General features: G+C 36.6%; 1 protein-coding gene across 2 annotated transcripts in view; it reads left to right on the forward strand.

Moving 5' to 3' along the window:
• Positions 1 to 24,911, forward strand: part of lhx6a (LIM homeobox 6a) — a 63,489-nt gene that overhangs the window by 12,232 nt on the left and 26,346 nt on the right. For both annotated transcript variants that reach the window (XM_072566116.1, XM_072566117.1), the window contains one exon: positions 12,002 to 12,222. In XM_072566116.1, the coding sequence (XP_072422217.1) occupies positions 12,002 to 12,222 (221 nt within the window). The remainder of the gene's footprint in view (positions 1 to 12,001; positions 12,223 to 24,911) is intronic.

Consider the following 24,911-nt stretch of genomic DNA (forward strand, 5'->3'; position numbering starts at 1 on the left):
AAAGTCGTGAAAAGAGGTATATAAAAGCAAATTAAGAAAACGTTTAGCTTTCTAACGTATCAGCCAACGACAAAGAGGTTTCCCTGCACAGCCTGCTCAAATGTTACGGCGAAGTTATCCTACGCTAGCAGTATTAGCATTCCTGCGGCGCGTTTGTGTGAATTTACAGTCAGAATGGGATTCTTTGGAGATTCGATTGCGAAAGACTTTGTGAATGTCCAGCATGGACAGTGTTGATTTTCTGCGCAGCGACAATTCGCAATGAGGCGGCACTGCGCTTGTAACGTGCTTTTCAGAGCACGGCGGCGTTCACCTGGACCCCCTTCTCCCCAGATTCCGTCCATGTGGCACGCTCACGCTCTGTGCTGGTTTAAATGTCTAACAGATCGGAGGACACACAATCCAGTGCTTCCTACATTGTCGTAAACTCCTAGGCGGCGGTGTCTTGTCAACTGAACTCCCGGGGTGTATTCAAGTTTATCAACCCACTGCTAGCAGTTTAAACAAAAGCCGTCCTTCTTCAGGAAAACAGACTTACCTTTGGAGCAATGCAGTCAGATGTCTGAGATTAATAAAACAAAGAACCGCGCATGTTGGAGAAACGAATCAAACAGAAACCGAAATTGCTGGAGAAACCAGGCAGATCTGGCAGCTTCTGTGGAGAGAAGGTTCTTTACACAGAGAGTGGTGGGTGTGTGGAATGCACTGCCAGCAGTGGTAGCAGAGTCAGGTACGTTAGGGACATTTGAGCGACTCTTGGATAGACACATGGATGATAGCAAAATGAAGGTTATGTAAGTTAGTTTTCTTAGAGCAGGATAAAAGGTCAACACAGCATCGAGGGCCGAAGGGCCTGTACTGTGCTGGACTGTTCTATGTTCTATGTAAAACAGTTAATGTTTCCAGACCAGTTAGCCTTGAATGGTTAACCTCCCATTAAGTTTCTCCAGCAATGTTTTTGTGTGTTTCAGATGCCTTAGTATGTTGGCGATATACTGTAAAAGCTGTTATCAAATAATGTGCGAGGGGATTATTGCTATGCTAGAAACTGGCTGCGATTGACACATTCTCATTCCTCTTATCCAAGTAATAAAACTCACTCCTAATAGTGAACACAATGTGAGCGTTATCGATATTTCCCTCCTTTCGGGGAACGGGTTATATGTTTCAACACTAGATCTACAGCCGCTCGCTTTACGAGTCCATAATGTTCTCTTAGCAACCAGGCTGGCACCAAGAAATTAAAGTATCCAATTAAAATGGTAACAACAATGCCACGTGATGTCATCCCACCACTCGGTGCTGCCTGGTCCTTTCTCTTCAGAGAGGGTCACTGAGAGAGATATTGCCTGGACACAGAGAGGGAGAGATACAGACCCTCACTGAGAGATAAAGGCTCCCACAGGGAGAGATGCAGACCCTGACTGAGAGAGATAATGCTCCCAACAGAGAGGAATATAGACCCCTCACTGAGAGGGAGAGGTCCTCTATGAGACATATAGACCCTCATTGAGAGATTTTGGCCTCCACAGAGAGAGATAAAGTGTCCCGCAGAGAGGCACAGACCGTCACTTGGAGATGTACGGTCTCCCACAGAGAGAGAGAGGTACAGGCCCCCGCTGACAGAGATAAAGGCCCTCGCCCTCTTGTATACATTCTGGTCGCTTATTAGGACAAGCGGAAAATACATTGGGAATCCATTGAATGGGTTTCCCTCGACAAAGTCGGCGGCAGTGTCGGTCGTCTTTAATAGGAGCCGTGAGAGAGCAACAAGAGATTTCTCTGGCCTGCTCTCATCTTTTGTAAGAGTGAACTCTCAAACTCCTTTTCAGCTGAAAACAGCAAGTGAACAAGGCCTGAAATTTCCGTGGGGCATGTGTAAAAACCGAAAACAGTGAGTGCAAAACGCTTGCTCACAAACCTTCAGCTGATTTAGTTGGGCTCAAATATCAAGGAAACCAGAATATTGTATTTGAGTCCAGGCTGCGAAATGTATGCGTTAAAAGACAGAGCCGGATTCGACCATGCGGAAGCTAACCAACTGAGGAGCAGCACACAGTCTGACGCATCATGTGGTCAAATATTCAAACTCTCGGTTGAAAGTTTTGAGTAGCAAGTCTAAATGTCTTCAATTTTTTAAAAAACATTGCGTTGCTACAATAAAAGGAACCACAAAAGCTGACATGACTACCCTGAGCTGCAGCAAATCCATAATAAAGACTGAACAGACCATCTTCCCGTTAAGTAAGGAATATTCCCAGTTAAGTAAGGGATATTCCCAGTTAAGTAAGGGATATTCTGTTGTATGGGCATGATCTGAAAAGTTGCAAGTTACCCTGTGGCTTAGAGATAAAACCATCAGGTTTGAGGTCCACAGACCGGGGGGACTCTCAGGAACACTGCTGGTTAGAGTATCTCACACACCCAAGTCGTGTCATCCTGGATGGCGAATGAGACCAGCATTAGGAACAGCAAGCCATCCATCCGAGCGTGGGGTGAGGTTGCTGGAGGTTAGTGAAATATCTAAATTAATCAAAAAAATCTGAAAAATACATTATGACATTCTTATGACAAAATACATTCTATTGGAATGAACTATTAGGTAGCTGCTTTATCTTCTGGCTTGTGTCTTTCAGGGACTGTGACAATCACAGCAGAATTTATACAATAATGTACATTAACAGCGCTAATGTGACTGCTCACAGGGTATATGTTCACATCTGTTTCTGTAAATTTTAAATGAATGCTATCAGCACCGGGTTTTTTTTGCGAATACAATTTTGTATATATTTAGATATAAAGTTTTCTCGCTACTACGTGGATTGCAATTTCTGAAGAACATTCTCTATTTATAGTCATTTTTCCATCAGCTGACTTTTGCAGTGAGGCTGACTTGAAATTACCCAGACTCATTTCACGCAGGACCCTTGCAGCCATCAAACAGATGTGACATTCATCCCATCTGTTTAGGTTGGATTTGAACACAGCTCCCAGAGTTCAGAGGGTTCGGCGTAATGACATCGTACAGCCCATGTCATGGTGCTTTTGTTTGAAATCGATCCAAACTATAACCTTGTCGAATAAATTGACCGTCAAGAGCATTTTGTTGCTTCATTATTTGATATTGCCCTGGAATCCAACACATCACACTCACTTTTAATATTATTGTAACAAGAGTTCTGCCTTTTCAGATACTGAGTATGTACATTACATCCCAATTCAAAGTAAAATGAATCCTAATTCAACTGAGTTCTTTGATGCCTGAATCTTTATGGTTAAATAAAGCATTAATTGATACTACTCTGGAAAGAAGATCTGCATTGTATCAAATATGAACCTACAGGCATGATTTAAAAGAAGTCATAGAGATGTACAGCATGGATCCATGCCGACCAGATATCCCAACCCAATCTAGTCCCACCTGCCAGTACCCGGCCCATATCCCTCCAAACCCTTCCTGTTCATATACCCATGCAAATGCCTATTAAATGTTGCAATTGTACCAGCCTCCACCACTTCCTTTGACAGCTCATTCCATACTCGTATCACCCTCTGTGTGAAAAAGTTGCCCTGTAGATCTCTTTTATATCTTTCCCTTCTCACTTGTTAGGTATCTGTTTAAAGGGTAGGATTGTTGAAGAAGGGGGACTTTGCTTCATAGCCTTTTTAATCCTTAACTTTGTTTCAACTTTTCTTTAAAAACTGTTTTTTGTGAATAGATCGTTGTGGTAGTGGGAAATTGATTATAGAATGACTGTGGAAATTGAATCCAGGAAGTGACGGTGTTATTAGTTTTCAGTACTGTGCTGATCTGTTGTGTTGGTACTCTGTGGGTATTGGCTGTGGCATGAAAACTTTGGAAGTTAAGAGATTCAAATGTTTGGATTGTACTGCAGATGCTTGGTGTATGAACTGTATGGACAGTTGCATGGGTAGTATTGTCAATTGGTACACATTTAGAAACATAAAGAAGACAAAATGATTTCAGATGATAGTGTTACTTCAACAATGTTTTATTTATTGTGGGTCCAGATGCTACAACTCGTAGACAAACACTTTAATTTTATGACGTTATCTTATTAATAGTTAACCTTTTGTATAAACAATCTCAAATATTGTAAATCTCTTTTTTTTCTGGTTAAACTGGGTTTTTTTCATGTTCACAGTTATATTTCCCAGTGTAGGTGCCCAAAGCTAGCTTTCCATTCTCACAAGTTCCACAACTAATTTACATATAATCACCTAAATTTCACAGCCTAAAACTTGGAATAATTCTCTTGAAGTTTTAACTTCATACCGACATAAGAATTACGGATATTACAGTAGGCAGATTTGCTTATCTTAAGGCACAAAAATTGCATCAGTTGGATAGTTCTTTGTCCTGAAAGTTCTTTCTTGCTATACTATGATTGTATAGTTTATTAACACATTCAGATGGTTAAACATACACTTTGTTCAGATATAGGTGTTCTTATATTTTGTCAAATACACTGATGTACCTTAAAACAACTACCATGATGTTTCCTTTATAACAATAAATGTTAATGCATATAAATAAATAAAATACATTTAGATTGCTGGACAAATGAACAATAAGAATTTTTAAAGAAGATTTTGGAAGTACTGTTTTAAGTAACAATATAGGCATCACTCCAAAGCCAACCAAAAGTATCATCTTATCCTCTAAAGGCACTCTGCAATAGAACTACATGAGGATATCAAAACTTTACATGGACCAAGTTATCTTAAACAAAAATGAAAGTAAGAATGGAAAGGAGGCATTCTTTCTCATTGCAAAAATTATATTGCACAATAAAAGTAATGGTTCATTACAATTTGTCCCAATAAAACTTTATAACATTGAGTGACCTAGTTCCTAATGGGAAAGTACCTCCGTATTATGAATGATGTTCACATATATACAGGAGTTTAGACTGACAAATTCCAATCTTCACTGTGGGTTTGCCTTGCTGTAAGAATTCAGCTTCTTATTATTGTAGAGGCAAATGCATCATATTATAAAGGATGTGCTGCTTTGTAAAGCAAGTTTATTGAGTTGCCCATCTCATGCTAAAAAATTGAACTAGTGTGTCTTGGAAGTATTGAAGGACAATCTTTGATCATGGACGATTGAATGATCATAATATGTTCATTTTCTGACTACCATTCAGCAATTTAGTGCTCTTGGAATATCATATCTGAGTAATTCCATGAGAAACTAAACACAACATAGAATATTTTGCAGTTGCATCTACTAATAATTTTCAAATATGAATTAAAAGTAATTCTGTCAGTCTATCCCTATTGTCCTATTCAAAATACAGTTAGATTAAGTTAATTTATTCTTCAATATGACACATTTGCCTCAGATGTCATAACTTATTGTCGAATTTATACTTTTTTCAGTACCTTTTACTTTGCAAATATTTATTTTCTGTGCTTCAGTTTTGTACAATTATGTTTGGAGATTCCACAAACACTAACTCATTATTTGTATGATTTTTTAAAAAATTGGTTATTTCCTGAAAAATGGGCACTGGATCTTCATCTGGATTTCCCAATCAATAGAAACTATAAGATCTTGTTTAATAAATTACATATTTTTATCCAAAGGAAAGCAGCATATGAATAGTTAAGCTTATGTTTTTACCATAATAGCAACTTTAAACACTTGTGTTTGAAAAGTTACCCGGATCTAAATTGAGACCAGTCAACATCTTGGGTCCAATAAATACAGTGAAAGTACAGATCGCACTCAAGAAAATAAACTGAGGCCAAGCAATTGGCTCTAACATTGTTGCATAGCTGGTAGTGCAGCCAAAGTTGGTACCTGTTTGGCTTCAGACATTGTTCTTTTTACTGATCAAGTTTAAGCTTAACAAATGACTGATGAATGTGTTATACTGATGGCAGCCAAATACCCACAAGGCAATATTTTACCAATTAAAGTCTGAAAACTGCAGCCAAAACTTTTTTTTAACATTCACATAACACCAGATTTATGGGAACAAATAATTTTCCTTTAATACTGATGTCACAATGGAACTTTGACAACCCATATCAATTTTCTTGACATTTTAAAAAGTCCATTAAAACCAATTTGGAAACTTAAATGAACCAACATACATCTGTTCAAACAGAACACTGGATTGATCTCCCTGTGACTGGCAGCAGATCATAACACACATAGGTTCTTCAAAGTGTTAGACGGATCTATAGCCTAAGTTCTAATTTAGTTTGAATTGCAATGTGATCATTTAAAAATACAAATTTATATTTACCCTATTTAGACAGAATGTTTAAACAATGAAAAATATTTACTGCAGCAAACAAATTGGGACATAAGTTCATATGTGGTTAAATTGGCCAGATTCTAAAATGATAGCATCATAATCCAGCAAAAAAACACAACATATTGAGACAATATGATCAGAATACTAGCTGCTTCTGAAACAAAATCTTTAAATTCAGAAATACATAATATGAGTCAAAGAATTTTTACATGCAAGAAATTCATTGAAAGGGATACATGAAATAAATCTTGAAAATATTTTCAGTATCAAAGCTACACCGAAGGACAACAGGAGTAGTAATTGACAATCTGTAATAATCTAATGCTTTTGTAATGGCCTTTTTTTTCCAAAATCAATGAGTTTGTTCCATCTCCACTGAAATGGAGGCTAGTCAATATCTGTGACAACCAACACTGTCTCTCAAGCTATATTTTATATGAAGATTCAATGACATTCATTAAAGACAGTCTAAGCCAAATTATGTTTTGATATTAATAACTGTAAAGTACATTTGGATGTTCTAATTAGTCAAATTAGCAGTATTTTAATTTTCTATATTTGGTTGTTAATACTTTAAGCTGGTCTTCAGTGTATCCATCTGCAATTAAAGGTTTTATCAAATATATTGACAGAACTGCATCTCATCTCAAAATTTCATTGCATGGAACATGGTTAAAATGCATTTGACTGAAGGTTCAGAAAAAGCCTTAATATATTGGATTGAAGTTTGAACATTGCACTTTAAACATCTTTTATTCTTTATTTGAAACTTTCTTTCTATTGACTGACAGTTGCTCATCAAAGTGAAAAATGATCTCATTTAAACTTAATTCTTTCACAATTAAATTCAGACTTGTACATTGTGGACTTGGGAGTTGTTTCATAGTGAAAGCGTGTTCAATGGAATTGTCAAATAAAGGAGTGCATTAAAAATCAATGACTCCCAAATATACTTTGTTGATGTATTTAATGGTGCAGAATGCTTTGTTTGAGAAAGCTTGGGGCAGAAATCCTGTGGGCAAATATTCAGCTGCTGTGAATTCGGATTTTAAAGCATTTTAAAATCATTTCAAGAATCACACATAGGGAATGGTTTGCAAGATATAGAAAAACATCTTTGATATTGATATATTTATATTACACTTGTTTGGCAAGTCTGTTGGTTTGGGGTTATTGCATCAAAGTTGCGTGTCTCAGAGCAACCCCCTGATTTGCGCTGAAAAGTTTTCTTTGCAATATCTGTCCTGTCAACTCAATACATTCAAATGCTGGTGATGCCAATGTGACTTTTTATGAAGTTGCAAGAAAATGTTGGCAACTATCGTAAACCTAGTCTCAGCATGACTGCAGCAGGAATTAATGTATTGTAGTTGAATTGTTTATGTCATGTAATTAAAGATATTCTGAGTCGACACTATCTAATATAAGAATCAACAGAACCTGAATGAATCTGGTGTAACATATGCTAGTTATCAATTCAATACACACTTAGAAGAAAAAGAAGGAAAAAAGTATACTTTTAAAAGTATGAATTTAAAGTCCTGAAGCAATATATTTGAACTGTAGTCAGTGTAAGATAGGAACTGTAGCAACCAATTTACACACAGATCTGAATACCAGCAATGTGAGAATAACCACATATTTTGTGTTTCTGGTGACATTGATTTAAGGATAAATATTTTTCCCCTTTTCTGCTTGAAGCCAGTGATATGGGACTTTTTAATCTCTGAGAATGCAGATAGGACCTGAGGTTAGTGTCTTATATAAAGGAGGGAACTCCTAAAAATGTAATAATCTCTCAGAGCTGCATTGAATCATTCCTCCAGATTTTCATGCTAAAATCTTTGGTGTGAATCTCAACCTTCGGATTTAGAGGTGAAAATCCTACAATTAAGTTGAAACTTTACATATTTCATACCTGAGCAGGATTTTTGTTTTTACCTTCCATCTGCACCACCCCCAGGCTACGAATATGTAAATGGTGACTTCATAAAATATTTTTGATTATCCAGTGACAAAATATAATTAAACTTTCTTATGGAATGAATACTTAATGGAGGTTATATTCATCATATGGGATTTACTGTTTTAATACAGTACTTGCAGATGTGCTTTGGCAATGCAAGAGGAAACCTGGTTTATCACTTTTCTGACTATAAATCTGCACTATTGGCAGTTAAATAAATGTGTTCTTACCTTAAAAGAAATAAACTCTCCAGACTGTAAACTAAGGATATGCTCACCATAAGTATTCTGGCAAATTTCTAAAAATACTCTCCATTGTTACAAATGTTAGTTTTTGAAAATAACTTGAATTCCTATTTATTTTGATTGATAGGAAAAATTGCAACAATAACAAGTTCTGGCTTCTATTACCCTTTAAAGACTGATTTCCTTTTTTCAGTTTGTGAGAAACTATTATGTTTCCCATCGCATATTGCTTCCTGCAATAATATTCTGCATGAACGTAAGGCTAAATGAAACTGGACCAACTGAGAACAAAGCACGGAGCAAACATATGTTATCTTTATAGAGCTGTAGATATTGAACATTATAATCTTAGAATATCCTCTGGATTAAAAACTTGCCTCTACCAAAGTACTTCCCCTCAAAAGACAGTCATCTGGTAATACATTTCCAGTGGTTAGAACAGAAAGCAGTGCTTCAAAAATACTTGTACTTTACTTATAGAAGGATATTTACTGTACTTTAAAGCATTCACTGACTATAATAGCATTTTTGGAACATTTATGTAAATTGGTAAGAAATAGGCGCTGGAATGTGTGAACATATGAATATTCGACTGAGAAAAGTATTAGCCCAACTGTGAAGCTTATTACAGTCAAATAACCTGTTGACACTGGCTAAAGTACTGGAGAGTAGTAAAAACCCATTGGACTATGTTCAGCTTGGTCAGGCACTAGCAGGAGGATGGGCTCAGAGAGGTGGGGAGGACAGGAAATGAATGGTTTTGGGAAGGGTTTGGTATGGCAAGAAAAGTTTGGAAAATAGGTTGGAGATTGAAGGCAGAATTAAATAACTGAATTTAATAGTTGCATGTTATGTTGTATTCACAAGATGCTTTTACTTACTTAACAAAGTTTTATATACATCCATTTTAGAAGGTGCTAAGCCTATCTGGGTCAAGGGGAAGAGATGTTATTGTAAGATGGTAATTATGTTTCTGTTTAATGTATTTCTGTTTTGCTTCAGTACAGTTTGGCAGTGAAATTCCATTTAAGTCTCTGCCTTTAGCCAAATCAAAACTGTACTACATATTTCTAAGATGGTACATAAATACCAGCAATTTGTTAAAGTACACGATCAATGTGTAAGGATGGTGTTGTCTTGGTCCCCAGCAGGCATGTGGAGAGAGCAGCTAAACTGAAAAAGCTCTGCTTTTAATGAAAACAGATATCACAAAATCAAGGCAATTACCAATGTTTAAAGGACAATTGCACACAAATTACAAGCCTGGAGAGGCTGAAGGGTCACTGTCCAATTGGGTTTTGTTTGTTCAACTGAGTGCAGCTACTGGTAGCAGGACTTAGAATTTTGTTTGTTGGATTCTAGGACAAGTCATAATGTTTTAAAGTTCTTCTACCTCTGTCAGTTAAGTTTTTGTTCACTGAGCCAAACTATTTTGTTTAAATCTTTAATGTTTGTTATTTTTACATATTTTTATAAGTTCACAAATAAGTTTTCTTTATTGTTTAAATTGAATTAGAAGAAATTAAATTCTGCTTCACTGCAAGTAATGTGTTGGCAACTTTTTATAAAAGGCATTCTAAAGGAAAGCCTAAAGTTTCTCCTTCAAAGTTAAATCTTCAAGTTCAACAGATCATTGACTTTATTTAGGCTCATTAGTAAAAAGAACTGTTAATAGAATAATTTCTCCATCAGACCACAAATATGTGAAGAAATATTTTTTAAAAATGAAATCACTAAAGAGAACAAAGTAAAAATGACAGAAGGTTATTTATTTAGTAGCCATTAAATGCAGCGTCTTTATCTGGATTAATTAAGTAATCATCACTGAATATTAATTACTTAGTTAATATATATGTGCAAACTGTCTTGGAAGTTATAGGCTACAGTCAAATATTACTGTACTACAAGTCAAACATGCATTGTGTCTTAAACATTACCGTGGAAAGATGTGTACATGTTGGCCACCAAATTAAATATTGAAAATGATATATTAGATTTCAGAAATTAGGTGGTAAAAATGGTCACTGAAATCTCAGCTTGATATCTCCACGCTGGCCCATTTTTTGTTTCCTCGGCCCACATCTTCCATCCGAAAGCCTTTATCGGTGGAACTTACAACTTTCAGTTCTGATTCTGGTGTTTGCCAGTCTTGTGAAAATTAACTAATGCAGCACCAGCCCGCTCAGAAACGTACGCATTTAGTAATAGGGTAATCTGTTGATGTATTATGAAATAATACGAGTTGACTCTTAAATTGAAGTGCTGTAAAACAATGCTAAGAATTACAAACATTCTGCCTTTTGAAAATCCACCGTGCGCTCAAATTTAATAGCTTTGTTTGATACACTTTACAATTAAATCCGCGTGTGCCAATAGTGATCATTAGATTACAATTGGGGAAACTGGAAAGGAACAAAGGAAGAGAGAGAAGTTGAACATTGGAATATGGTGTTGAAGATTCCGTTTCTAAAATCATTATGAATATCATAAATTAATTGCACAATAATTAAAACTGTTTATGTCGAAGATAGTCGATGCAAACAGCTGTACGTCCTGCGACTCAGCACTGAAGGAGTTAAAAGTTGAATTGTAAGGATAGAGTTTTGCCTGTAAAAGATTATTAATACCGTCATGGCATTTAAACAAATAAACACAAATCCATGTTAAATAACGTCTGCAGGTTGTGTGTTATAAACACCTTATTGCATGGTCTGGACTTTGCTTCTCTTGGCTCGTCCTCCCAAACTATAGCTTTGTCTCTGAATCTCAAAACTGTGCCTTAACTTGGATTGTGGAGTTGTAGTAAACAAAGGATTGTTAATTACAAACAGGACAAAAAGAAAATTACGAAGTTACAATGCAATAAGCAAAGCCGTCAACGTTTGGGAGAAAGCGTTCCTCAGTGGGATTCATGATCAAAAAGAAATAGAGATCACGAACGCAGTTAAACATATGGAACTATTTTTTAAAAATGTGCTGATTTAAAATGTGTCATATTATTAAACTATAGGAGTGACTCTCCAATTTAAATCAGTAACGTTTAACACGCCTGATTATGATACATAAATAGGAAAGATGGAACAAACTTCTTCTATGAAGCTATCATTTAAAAGTTGTAGGAAACTAACATTAATAAACTGTAACTTAATCTTTACTGGAGGGGGAGCACACCCTCGGGCTAATCTATAATCCAGCGAAGAGAGTTGTCCTTTTCTGAAACCCTGATCAGGCCCCTAGTTTCAGAGTCATATGATGATTACCAAATTCACTAAACCAGGTATGTCTTCAGCTGTTTTTAATGGTATGAATTAATGTTGGGGGCATGCAGCACCAGATTTCTTTAATTACTTTTTCATTAGATGTCATGCTCAAAAACTCACAATATTTCAGACCACCCACCATTAAAGCTTCATTTCCTGACATTTTATGATACATGACTTCAGCTACACATCTGAGACTTAATTGCATTTTCTGATGTATTGTTTCCTCTTTTCCAGCCGGTTTGGCACAAAGTGCGCCCGTTGTGGTAGGCAGATCTATGCCAGTGACTGGGTACGGAGAGCACGGGGTAATGCCTACCACCTGGCATGCTTTGCTTGTTTCTCCTGTAAGAGGCAGCTCTCCACTGGGGAGGAATTTGGACTGGTCGAAGAAAAAGTCCTGTGTAGGATCCACTATGATACCATGCTGGAAAACCTCAAGCAAGCAGCGGAGAATGGTAATTGTAGTGAGATTGTTCATCGGATTGATTTGTGTACTGCATGTGCTTTCAAAACAGCAAAACAAAACAACATATACTGTTTGTGTAGTTAAATACTGCAGCACATTTAACCAAGAGATGTTGTGTTTGGGATTAAGTTTTTTTAAAAAGAAAGGATTGGAGAGCAAGTAAAATGTTCTGTTTGTGAAATATTGCACCCCCATATTCACTTGCTAATTCTTTCAACAAGTCAATATAAACAAAATACTGTAGAATGTTTGTTATGGAAGAGGTTTGGCTTTTGGAACATTTTGTTGTATCTTGGTGACACTTGGTAAAGTCTGGTTGTAATTGTGCTGGTCATTGAGTCGCATTTATGTCTGGTTCAGCATTTTGCACTTCTGGCTGTATTCTGTGTTGTAGTTGAATCAGAAATTGTTTGTTATAGGAATGATTGGAAGGTGAATGATTGGAGTTAGGTGCTTCATTCAGGAGTTAACTTGGAACTGTATGCTCATGTGGTTTAAAAATGCCTACAAAACAATAGCGCTAACCAAAGAAACAATGTTTATGGTGTTCTTACATCTTTTCTGCCTATTGCCTATTTTTCTTAACCCTGTTTTTGCCCCAATATACCATCACACACCAGGTGTAGATGATAATTACATGTTCATCATCAATGGCAATTCAGAACTGGACAACAGGACACAATTCTGTCCTTATAAGAGGAAACAATACATCAGAAAATGCAATTAATTCCTAACAAAATTAGTCATTACATTTTGTTTTCCTCTGACCATTGAGTGCTTTGTGCCCATATGATACCCCATCTAATAATTTGAGCAGGGAACACATTAGACTCTCCTTCCTGAGTCATCACAACAAACAACAGGTCATAAAACTAATGGTTGAGAGACACTCATCTATTTTATTTTGGAGTAACAATAATTATTTTATTCACACGTGCAAAGGTGGTCATCGCTGGCTGGACAGCATTTATTGCCCATCCCTAATTGCCCTTTAGAATGTGGCACTTTTGAATTGTTGCAGTCTGTGTACTGTAGGTTGACGCACAACCTGAGGGAAGAAATTAGGTGTCTACCTAAATGTGTAACTCTCTGCATTGTAATGTCCTACACCAGCCATTCTTATGACTTGTTGAATTTATATTAATTATCTAGTTAAAATCACAGACTTTTTCTTTCTGAGAATCTACAGCCACCAGTAACTGCTGCAAACATATCTCAGAGATTTTGTCTGTGGTGTCAGAGGCTTAGTGTGAAGTGATAGAATATGTAGAAAGAAAATTTTTTTTCTGTCAGGAGATAACTTTCAATTAATGCTAGCATTCGGTGGTGATATTGAGAAGCAAGTCTCCTCACACATGGGACTGTGAATTGGAATAGGCACTTCCAGAAAGGTATTGAACGTAGGCCTCAAAAAAAAGAGAACATGCTGTGATTGTTAGATTTTTGTTTGGTATGGAGTCAAGATGGGCAAATAGAGTTAAAATACAAATTGATCAAGATTTTATTAAATTGGTTTTAACAACCATACATCTAACTCCGCTTCCTATGTTCCATGCAATTCAAATTCAGAAAATAGAATTAAAGTACAGTATGGTAACCAGCCTCTGGATAATTTTGGATGTTTTATTTGAAAGTAACAAAAATTGTTCATCTTTACAATCATTTTCCTTTGTGTTTTGTACATTATGATAATACTTCAAAGAAGCAGTAGCACTTAATTAGCCTGAAATAATATTCCACAGCTGCAAGTATCGATTATTATCCAAACAAATCTATCGGTAAATAAATGACTTGTGGTAGCAATTATCTTAAAGGATTTAGCATAGATATGGTGAATCAGACAGGGTCAGTTTAACAATAACCATTAAGCCCACAAAGATCATCTTGGAGAATTTTATCAGAAAGGCACTATTCCAAAAGTTCTTACAAGCCTCTTGAATGTTACCTGGTTATTATCATAGCCTCCTTCTCTGCTGTACTATTCTATTCGGTGACCAATCAGTGCTGATTCTGTTGAAGAACAGCTCAATGTATCCCATTTCTCCACTCTTTCCCCAATACCTGCATTTTTTTTTGAAGTTATTGAATTCCCTTTTGAAGGTATCTATTGAATCTGTATTCACCATCCTGCCAGGCATTGCATTTCAAGTCCTAACTATCGTACAGAAGCAAAATACTGCAGTTGTTTTAAATCTGAAATTAAACCTGCAAGTACTAGAAATATTCAGTGAGCCAAGCAGCATCTGCTGCGAGGTCACATAACTGAAACATTCCGTTTGTCTTTCTCCACAGATGCTGACTGACCGATTTCCAGCATTTTCTGTTTTTATTTTTATCCACTTGTTCCATTTTAAACTAAAGCTTTTCCTCATGTTGTTTCTTTTTTTGTCAACCACCTTAAATCTGTGCCCTCTGGGTATTGACCATTTGAAAATTGGAAACAGTTTCTCTTTAATTACTGTATCTAAACCAATCATGTTTTAAGCACCACCTCTCAATCTCCTCTTAGTTTTCTTTACTCGAAACAAAAACAATTGCAACATCTACTGTATACCTACTCTTTCCTTTCTGAACCAATTCTGATAAATCCTAACAAACCCTTTTTCCTGAAGTGCGGTTTTTCAGAATTGGACACAACATCCCAGCTGGTGGCAAGATGGTGTTTTATAAAAGTTAAACTTAACGTCCCAGCTTGTGCAGAAATGTTATCTCATATTAGCAATGTTTCTTATTTTGTAGTGGGGCTTGGGGTAGACGATTGCCTCAGCCAGCAGAATAATGTATCGTGGGTGGAAACACAATGTTTACTTTGAGTGGTGCACTGGTACTCTGGCCTTTAAACAAGCAGCTGTGCTGTGAAATTAGTCACATCAACATACTCCATTGAAGATAAAGATGCTTTCATGTTGTAGCTCTCATGTCCACTTATGTTGTCTTTACAAAGAAATTGGAAATTAGAATATGCAATCATTTTCATCTTAATTGCTATAATAAATTGTTAAGATTACACTATTCTTGAACTATAATCAGAATCAATCACAACTTTGCCAATGGGAAAGGCCTACACTTCCAACAGCACCTTAGTAGCAACTTATTCGCTAATAGTTTCTATTTCAGTTGTGATAGTATTGTGTTGTTATCGTTTTCTTCACACACAGTAAATGACCAACCAAAAGACTAATAATGACTGGTTAGCTGTACAACAATGTGCCCGTAACATGATAAAATATTCTTAATAGGAGCAAGTAGCAAATTAAATTTGTTACTAAGTCACATAAGGAGACGTGGGACAGATGATGAAGTCGTTTAAAGGAGAGTTTTTAAGAAGGAGAAGTGAAAAGATTTTGGAAGGGAATTCCACAGCTTTGGTTCTGACACTCACAGGCACAACAGTCAACAGGGACTGTACAGCAAAAGAATTAGGGATGCACAGGAAGTCAACCTAGGAGAAACACATAAATCTGAGGGCTGTTGGGCTAAGAACATTAGAGGTGGTGAATAGGAGATGACATGAACGGATTTGAAAACAAGGATTAGAATTTAAAAATTGAGGCATTGGGAAACAGAGAGCCAATATGTGTCAGTGAGCTCATGTACAACAGTTGGACAGAACTTGACACAAATTTATAAGCAGCAGAGTTTTCAGTGAGCTCAGGTTTACAAAGCATTCCAGATAAGGGGCTAACTGGGAGAAATTTGGAATAGTTAAGACTAGAATTAACAGAAGACTAAAGTTAACAATAACATGAAGAAATTTAGCTGCAATTGAAGAAGGAGAGTTGGAGATGAGCAATGATTTGGAGGCAAAGTTTGGTGGTCCTGCTATTACAGAGTACATGAAGTCTATCCAATGTTATCTTACAGTTAATGAAGCTTTGTTTCCTGTACAACAAAAGTAAATAAAGACACATAAAATGCAGGGAATGCTCTCCATCTGATACCATCTGAGGGGAGAAGCAGAGTCAATGATTCATCTTTCAAGGAAAAGGTGACAAAACAGTTTTCCCATGGGCCTCAAGTTTAAAATATCAAACTCGTTGAAGTGGATGAGAAACCCCATTACCAAAAGAAAACAGGGTGACAGCAGAGTTAAAATGGAAATGCAAGGCTTACCTTTCTGCTTCCTCATACTGATTCTCAAGCCCTTCCAGTAGGTTTCCAGGCATTTGTTCGAATAGAGTGGGTACTTCATTAATCTATGCAAAGCACAAGCTTATTGCAAATGTACGGCCTACTGGACAGCACGTTGATTCTGCATAATAAGACCTGTCTCGAGATACTCAGTATTCATCTAGTTAATGCTAGAATTAGTTTTGAGGGAGCAGAACAAGCAAGGTAGTGGTTTCTCCAAGTTCTGCAGGAATAATGCAGGATTCTCCTCCTGGCATCATACCTTCATTCTTTACTTTATTCTTGTCTGGGTTGGCCTCTGAGCTGTCAAGTATTGTGTTATGTTGCTTCCACTGCATATATGTCAATAAAGCATGGCTCTAGAAACAAATAGGATCTGTGTTTAGATGATTTATATCTTAACACAAACTATTCACCTTGATAATATCCCTGCACATCCGAGATTACAAACATTCGTCAATCTCTCTTCAAAAATTTCCAACTGACTCTTCAGTGCCAACAGTGCATTGAAGGCAGAATTCCAGATTTCCACTAATCTCTATGGGAAAAGAGTGTGTTTCTGTGAAATGTATTACATTTCAGGTGCTCCCAAATTTGCTAGGGTTGCAAAGCTGCAGACCAAACTGGAGCTGTATACAATATTGTAGGACAACTACTTGTAGGCCAATGAACCAAAAGAAGAGACCCAAAGCCCAGGCTTGCTTTGGTTTCCTTTTTAGGCACAATGTGATCATGTGAAACTTATAGCGCAAGCTGGGAAATTTGAGAAACCATATTTTGTGACAGAGCTTCAGGAAGAACTAGTCCAGTTTTAATTAGTAAAATTAACAATAACCCCATGAGTTGGAAATAGAATTGCTTTTCAGCAGCTGTAATATTGTACATGATTCACTCGACTTGAATACATTGTCTTTCTGATTAGGCCATAAGCCACAGGAGCAGAAGTACACTATTTAGGCCATCATATTTTCTCTAACATTCAATGAGATCATGTTTGATATAATAATCCTCAACTTCACTTTTCTTGCCTTTTCTTGTAACCCTTGATTCTCTTACTGATTAAAAATCTGTCTATCTGCAGTAAAGAATTCCACAGATTCATTACCCTCTAAAAGATGAAATTCTTTCTCATCTCTTTTTAAATATGGCTGACAACTTATTCTGATATATGTCCTTTGGTCCTGCACTCTCCCACAAGGAGAAACAAGCTTTCCTCATCTTTTCTGTTAAATCCCTCAAGAACTTTTCATCTTTCCATAAGGTTGCCTCTATTCTTCCATATCCCAATATACTCAATCGACTCAACCTTTCTTCATAGGGCAATTCTTTCAGTCTAGTGAACCTTCTCTTGACTGTCTCCAACAACATTATATTTTTCCTTAGGTAAAAGATACAAAATTATTCATTGTATTCCAGCTATGCCATCTATAGGTTTGGAAAACCCTCCCTATCATTTGCTTAATTATTATAAATTGTACGTCATGTCTCCCACTTGTCCCTCAGCTGTCTTCAGTGAAAAGGGGAAAACTTTGAAGTGGGGAGAAAATACCAAGTACTATTGTACAAAGTTATTGAGTCTGTTTCAGATAATGGATGGTGATATATCTCTAAAGTCTTACCCATTAGTTACCCTACACATTAATATCAGTGTTTTCAGACTTGGGGATGTCGCAACACAACCCAGCAATTTAATATGATGTGTGTCCCTTCCAATACAGAGACATCAGGATTAGCAACCTCACTGGTTATTTCCCTCCCTTGTCTGGAGGCATTGATACTTTCCAATTCCTAAGTATTTCCAAGTTTAGATCCTACAACCCACACAGGAATCAAACTTGAACTCCTTCTTTGTCTTAATAACACACCATAAGGTGCAGTTGCTCAATGAGCTGCTGAGGGGGTATACTATATGGCTAAGTGTGCAGAAAATCAAAATAAAAGGCTTATGTTCAGGATATCTCAAGAGAGGGAAAAACCACCAGTTCATCTTAGTCTGGCCCTCTTCCATGCATTTCTCCTGGCACTTTAGCATGGATTACTGTTAGTGTTAAAATCACAAAGTATACAGCGTCTGCCCTCGCAATGGAAAGAGATTAACCAGAGGCAAGAGCCCAGGAGAGTAGAAAATAGAGAAAAGTTGAGGAAAAATTGTAAATAGAAAAAAGGCTTGTCTTCACAAACAAAAGCATATACTATTTAACTAGGCGAAAACATAGCTACACTTTGCCAAATATTTCTCAGATGTCATGGCAATAGAGACACATTGGCAGATTCTAAACCCACAGGCACATTCATCTTGTAGATTCATCTCACCCAGACATCTCTTCATTTGATCTCCTGAAGGAACCATTTTAAGTCAAGGATAGAAATCTAGTTGCACTCTTTGAAACCAATGTTTCTAATGACAGTAGCATATTTTCACAAAACTCCAATTGGAGAAAAATACTAGAGGTGATATGGATGGACACTGATCTTTGCAATACAAATTATTTCATTGATAACATGTGCAACAATTTGTATATAAAGTAGTCCCTTGAAATACTTCAATTGTGCAGATAGATTGCAATGATCTATTCTATTTCTTTGTATTCCGCATTGCGTTTAATGAATTCCCCATTATAAGAAACAGATTAAACTATCTGAAATTAAATCTAATGCAATTCTAGAGTACAAGCTCTATCTACACAATGATTTGTAAAATATACTTCCTTGAAATGAACAGGTGAAATCCCAGAGCAATTACAAAATAACAAGAGCCTCTGCTAAGAACAACTGAGACATTTCTATATGTCCATGTGCTCTCAGTAACACACAAGCCTCTTACTAAACATTTCCTCCAGCCATAGGCTTCAACTTTCCTTCTTAGACATTAGAAATTGGCATCTTTCCTTCAAGAATACAAGATCTTGAATGTAAACTGTAACTTTCACAACCTCAGAATATCCCGAAGTGTTTTACTTTCAATGATGTACTTTTGAAGCTGTAATGTCAATATTTTTAAACAGGAAATGCACTGTTGGAGATGACCTCAGTTACTGATCAGTGAAAACATTGACTGACATTTGCTAGGCATTTGAGTTTTACAAACTCAAAGTTCTACCTCCAAGTTAACAATTGTTCTTGGGTCTCATTCTTCTCAAAGTGGTTCACATATCAAGTAGAAATTCCCAATGATAGAACTGCTAGGATCAATTTAGGAATTAGAACTTTTTAAGAGCTGCATTACAAGTAGGTAAACATATAGCCAGCTTTTCAGTGAATGAATGTTCATATAAAACAGATCAGACTGTTCATTATGACCTTAATTGAAGCTTCAGTTATTACATTTTATCTGAAGTGATAAATCTGAAGTGATAAAATGTAACAAAATAATATTTTGTAAACTACTGCAAAGTTAAATCTTGTGTTAACATCCAGACGTTATTGAACATAGAGTGTAATAGGTGATAATGATACCTTTTAGTGAAGATCTGGTTTGTTGCTGGATTGGAATGGACAGTCACCACAACTATTTGGAGAACGTAATGCTTGTACATTTGAATGTGTGGTCTTAAGGAAAATTCCCTTCATGTGGTCAAATTGCTTGTAAATTTGGGGGTGTTTATTGTCAGTGGAGAGTTATACAATAGGAGAAAGTGAGGACTGCAGCTGCTGGAGATCAGAGCTGAAAATATGTTGCTGGAAAAGCGCAGCAGGTCAGGCAGCATCCAAGGAGCAGGAGAATTGACGTTTCGGGCATGAGCCCTTCTTCAGGAGCTATACAATAGAGTTATACAATAGTCTTTTTTTTCCAAAACAGTTAATTTGTTTTTATTGTTTAACTTTTGACAGCTTCCTCACTTTGAGAGTGTGACTTGCTGCCAAACAAAAGCTGTTTGTCACTGGCCAATATCCAACAGTTTGATGTCTCATGTGAAATTGTGAGAGAGCTGGAAGATAGATGAAGTGAGGTGTGGAATAATCAACGTGGAGATAGAGGAATGCTGGGGCATAATTAGGGTTGAGGATTACAAATTTGAGGATTAAACACAGACTGAGAGTTTCACTATACTGTTCTCCTGAATTTGGTAAACTTTTCCTTGTCTCTTTTTCTTTAATATTTTCCTTTATATAGGCACATAGTTGTTGTGTTTAAATCAAGTTATTGGGAAATCAGATGTTTAGATTTTTTTGTCCAATTATCAAATGACTTCTTTGCTCAAGTTCATAAGTGCAAGTTGGCAAAGCCAAGGCATAAGGATACCCAGGAAGTATGTTTTTTTCTAATTCCCTCATGGGATGCAGACATCACTGGCTGCTCAGCATTTATTGCCCATCCCTTATTGCCTTTGAGAAGTGGTGGTGAGCCACCTTCTTGAACTGCTGTACTCCATGAGGTGTTAGAAAGTGCTTAGAGGAAGGGATTGTCAGGATTTTGACTGAGTAACAGTAAAAGATTGGCAATATAGTTCTAAATCAGGATGATATGTGACTTGGAGGGGAACTTGCAGTTGAAGATGTTCCCATGTATTCACTGATCTTGTCCTTCTAAGTGATATAAGTCATGAGTTTGGAACTTGATGTCAAAGGAGCTTCATCAACAGTGTTCTAGAGCACTGCAGACTCACAGCTGAATGCTCATATTACTAAGGGTTCCAAACTTCCATCACTATACGTACAGACCTGGGAGAAAGTGCAGATGCTGGAGATCAGAGTCAAAAGTGTGGTGCTGGAAAAGCACAGCTGGTCAGGTAGCATCTGAGGAACAGGAGAGTCAACGTTTCAAGCATAAGCTCTTCATCAAGAATCCTGAATTCTTAATGAAGAGCTTATACTTGAAAAGTCAACTCTCCTACTCCTTGGATGCTGCCTGACTGGCTGTGCTTTTCCAGCACAACCCTGGTACCACCTTGATATGAAATCCCCTTCCTAAATCTCCTTCCCAAGAAAGATGGTTAACCACTGCAGATTTTAATCACAGTCCACAAACAATTTTGGCAGAAATGCAATTGATCAAAGTAGATGAATGGTCTACCATACTGATACACATTGTACTCTGACAATTGGTAACTCCACCCATTGGATGCACTGGATTTTGAAAACTCTTGTGAACCTTAACAGAATAAATGTTGAGAAACAATTTCCCTTGCTTGGAGAGCCCGGAGCTGAAGGTCATAAACTCAGGATACGTTGTCAGCCATTTAACACCCAGAATGTGGTTTTTGTTTTCTTCATTCAGAGGATTATAAATCTTTGGAATATTTTGCTTCCAGAGGACTTTCGAACCTCAGTTGTTGAGTATATTTAAAAGTGTTGGATGCCAAGGCATGTGGATAAGACAGGAAAGTAAATTTGATTGGCTATGATCCTGATGAATGGTGCAGTAAGCTCAATGTGTTCTACCCCTGCTCCTATTTCTTAATACATTGATCAGACTTAATTTAAATAGTTTTAATTAACTTTCTTCACATTTGTTTTGGTTAGTTGATTTGTGTGGAAGCCCATCGTGATATTGTGCATTTGTAGACCTTTTAGTGTGTGATACGCTAGCTTGGAAGTTAATGAAAATCAGTGATGTCAATGCGAGACAACCACGTCCTTCTGAATCTTACCCTGCGATCTTACATAAATTAATGACCTCATCTATATGTTGTTCATAAGAATATAAAAGATTCTATGATTTTCTGATTACCTTATGTACACTACACAACAATCAAATAATAATCTTCAAAGTGATTGATATCAGTGAAATTATCCAGTAGCTTTTGGGCCCTTTTTTTTATCCTTTGAAATAAAATAAAACAGCTGAATTTTGGAACAGCCAAAAATGATTTACGTACTACTTATCAATAACAGAATGACATTAGTTCTTGCAAGTCTTCTCCAATAGGCATTATTTTTCAGTGTGACTTTTAAACATTGATCATGATCTACCCCATCAGCTGTCTTGCTATTAAAATGCTTACACTTAACAACAAATTTTAATAGCCACAAAATGTTAGAATTTATCTGAATTTTGACACACAATATGATCACCAGTGGACTTGCTGATAAATAAATGGTTTTATTTGCTTTTGCATTGGACAGATTGAATGCTTGTCTCCTGCTATAACCACCATGGGAAGGTCAAAATATTTCATATTCCCAGCCTTTCCTTTAACTTAAACTATTGTGCAGCAGCATGTTGAATGGTTCAATAGCTCAGACACACAGCAATTTCATAAGTTCTTCATCTGAATTAATATTGTTATAGAATTGTTAATATATAGAAGAAAGTTCTTTGGCTTGTCTTGTCTGTGCTGCCCCTATAAGGCTTGTCACATCCCCACCTTCACCCTATAACCCTACACATTCTTCTACGTCAGATAATAATCTAAATTCCTCTTAAATGCCTCAGTTGAACCTGCCCCATCCACAATCTCTCAGGCTATGCATTCCAGATCCTAACCAATTGCTGCATGATGATGTTTTCCTTCATGCCAATATTGCTTCTTTTGCCAATTGCCTTAAATCTATGCCCACTGGTTCTCAATCCTTGCTCTAATAGAAACTGTTTCTCACTGTAGACTTCCTTTAGACCTATCATGACTATAAACACATCTATCAAAAATCTTGTCAACTATTTCTTTTCCACAAAATTAGTCCCAACTTCTCTGAACCATCTGCATATTTAAAACCATTCCTGTGAACCAGGCCTACCACTTCTGTAATACCTTCACATCCTTCCTAAACTTCAGTTGAAGTCAATCCAATGTTATAAACAAGTTATGTTTAACGTAACTTCTTTGTTTTGTACTCTATGCCCCTACTGATAAAGCCTAGGATGCTATCTAGATTATTAGTCACTCTCTCAACTTGTCTTCCCACCTCCATTATTTATGTACATATACATCTCTGTCCCTCTGCCTCTGCACCCCAATTAGAATTTTATATTTGCTTTATAGTGTCTCTTGTGTTTTCCTGTCAAAATGATTCACTTCACACTTCTCAATGTTACTTTCATCTGCCATTTCAACACCTCTTCCATCAACCTGCTTATGTCCTTTTAAAGTTACACACTACTCCTCACAGTTCAAAATACTTTCAGGTTTTGTATTCTCTATAAATTTTAAAATTGTGCCTTCAACACCAATTTAAAGTCATGAATATATATCAGGAACTAAACAAATCCTCACACTGGCCCCTGGGAACTCTACTATAAAGCTTCCTCTTATCCAATAAACAACCATTAACCACTACTCTCTATTTCCTGTCACTTAGCCAATCTTGTATCCTTTTTGCTATTGTCCTTTTTATTCGATGGGTTCTAACTTTGTTTACACTGTTATGTGATATTTTTACCAAATGTCTTTTGGAGGTCTATGTATACCATAGCAACCACATTTCCTTTATTAACCCTCTCTGTCATCAAAAACTCAAGTTGGTTAAATCCAATTTGTCCTTACAAGTCAGTTCTGGATTTCCTTAACACGGAATTTTGTTCCAAATTATCATTTCTAGAAGCTTCACCACTTTCAAAATTAAGTTAACTGTCCTGAATTTTCTGTGTATTCAATGAGTCAGCCAGCCAAACAGGCCTGTTCACTGCCATGTACCTGTGGTACAATATGTAGTAAGATTGAAAAAGCAGTAATTTAGAAACAAGGAACAGGATTGGGCCATTGAACTTATCAAACTTATTTTGCCTTGGGAGTAAACTCATTGTTGATTTGTATCTTACCTGCCTTGAACTGTAATTCTTAATTCATCTATATCTATATTTAGATTTGACATTTTCAACTAATTTGCAGCTTTCTGGGGGAAACAGAGTTCAAAATTTCATTACATGTTGTGTGAAGTACTTTTTAACATAATCATGGTCAGTAGCGGCTGCCCCTTGATTCAAGGATGGTGCCTACTCAGGGTTGTATATTTCTGTTATCGGTCATCATGTCACATCATCCTGAATGGTTTAGGTCCAATTTTAAAGCTACATTCCAGATTTACCTGTATACAAAAATAATGTAACTCTGCTTTCAATTCCTTTGATAACCTTAGATATCTCAATTAACTAAAGGGAAAAGAAGCCAAGTCTATTCTAGTCCATGTTAGTCTCACTATAAGTTTATGAATCAGGGCTGCATCCTTACATAATAGCACAGGAAATGAACCAGATTTCAGGACGCTATCCATTAAGTTGAGAAAGTAAAAATGATCTTACAGTGAGAATCAGTGAGAAATTGTAGAGTTCAGACTGGTTGATTTACTGAGTTATTTTGAATTAGTTATAAACAAAATGTTTAAAAACATATAATTATAAGCCCCTGGAAAGGCTCTGTGATTATGAGCCAAGTTGGGAACAGGGCAAGTCTACATCTCAAGCCCAAACTAGTGCTGCAGAGACATTATGAAGATCTGTTTTTTGCCCAACACTCAATAACCAAAAAAGTGTAAGTTTAGATACAGCGCATTCAGCCTCTCAAATCTGGTTTCCATTCTTTTTGATCATAGTTGATCTATACTTAACTTTGGATTAGTGGTGCTGGAAGAGCACAGCAGTTCAGGCAGCATCCAAGTAGCTTCGAAATC

The sequence above is a fragment of the Chiloscyllium punctatum genome, chromosome 49 (assembly GCF_047496795.1).
Source record: "Chiloscyllium punctatum isolate Juve2018m chromosome 49, sChiPun1.3, whole genome shotgun sequence".
Lineage (NCBI taxonomy): Eukaryota > Metazoa > Chordata > Chondrichthyes > Orectolobiformes > Hemiscylliidae > Chiloscyllium > Chiloscyllium punctatum.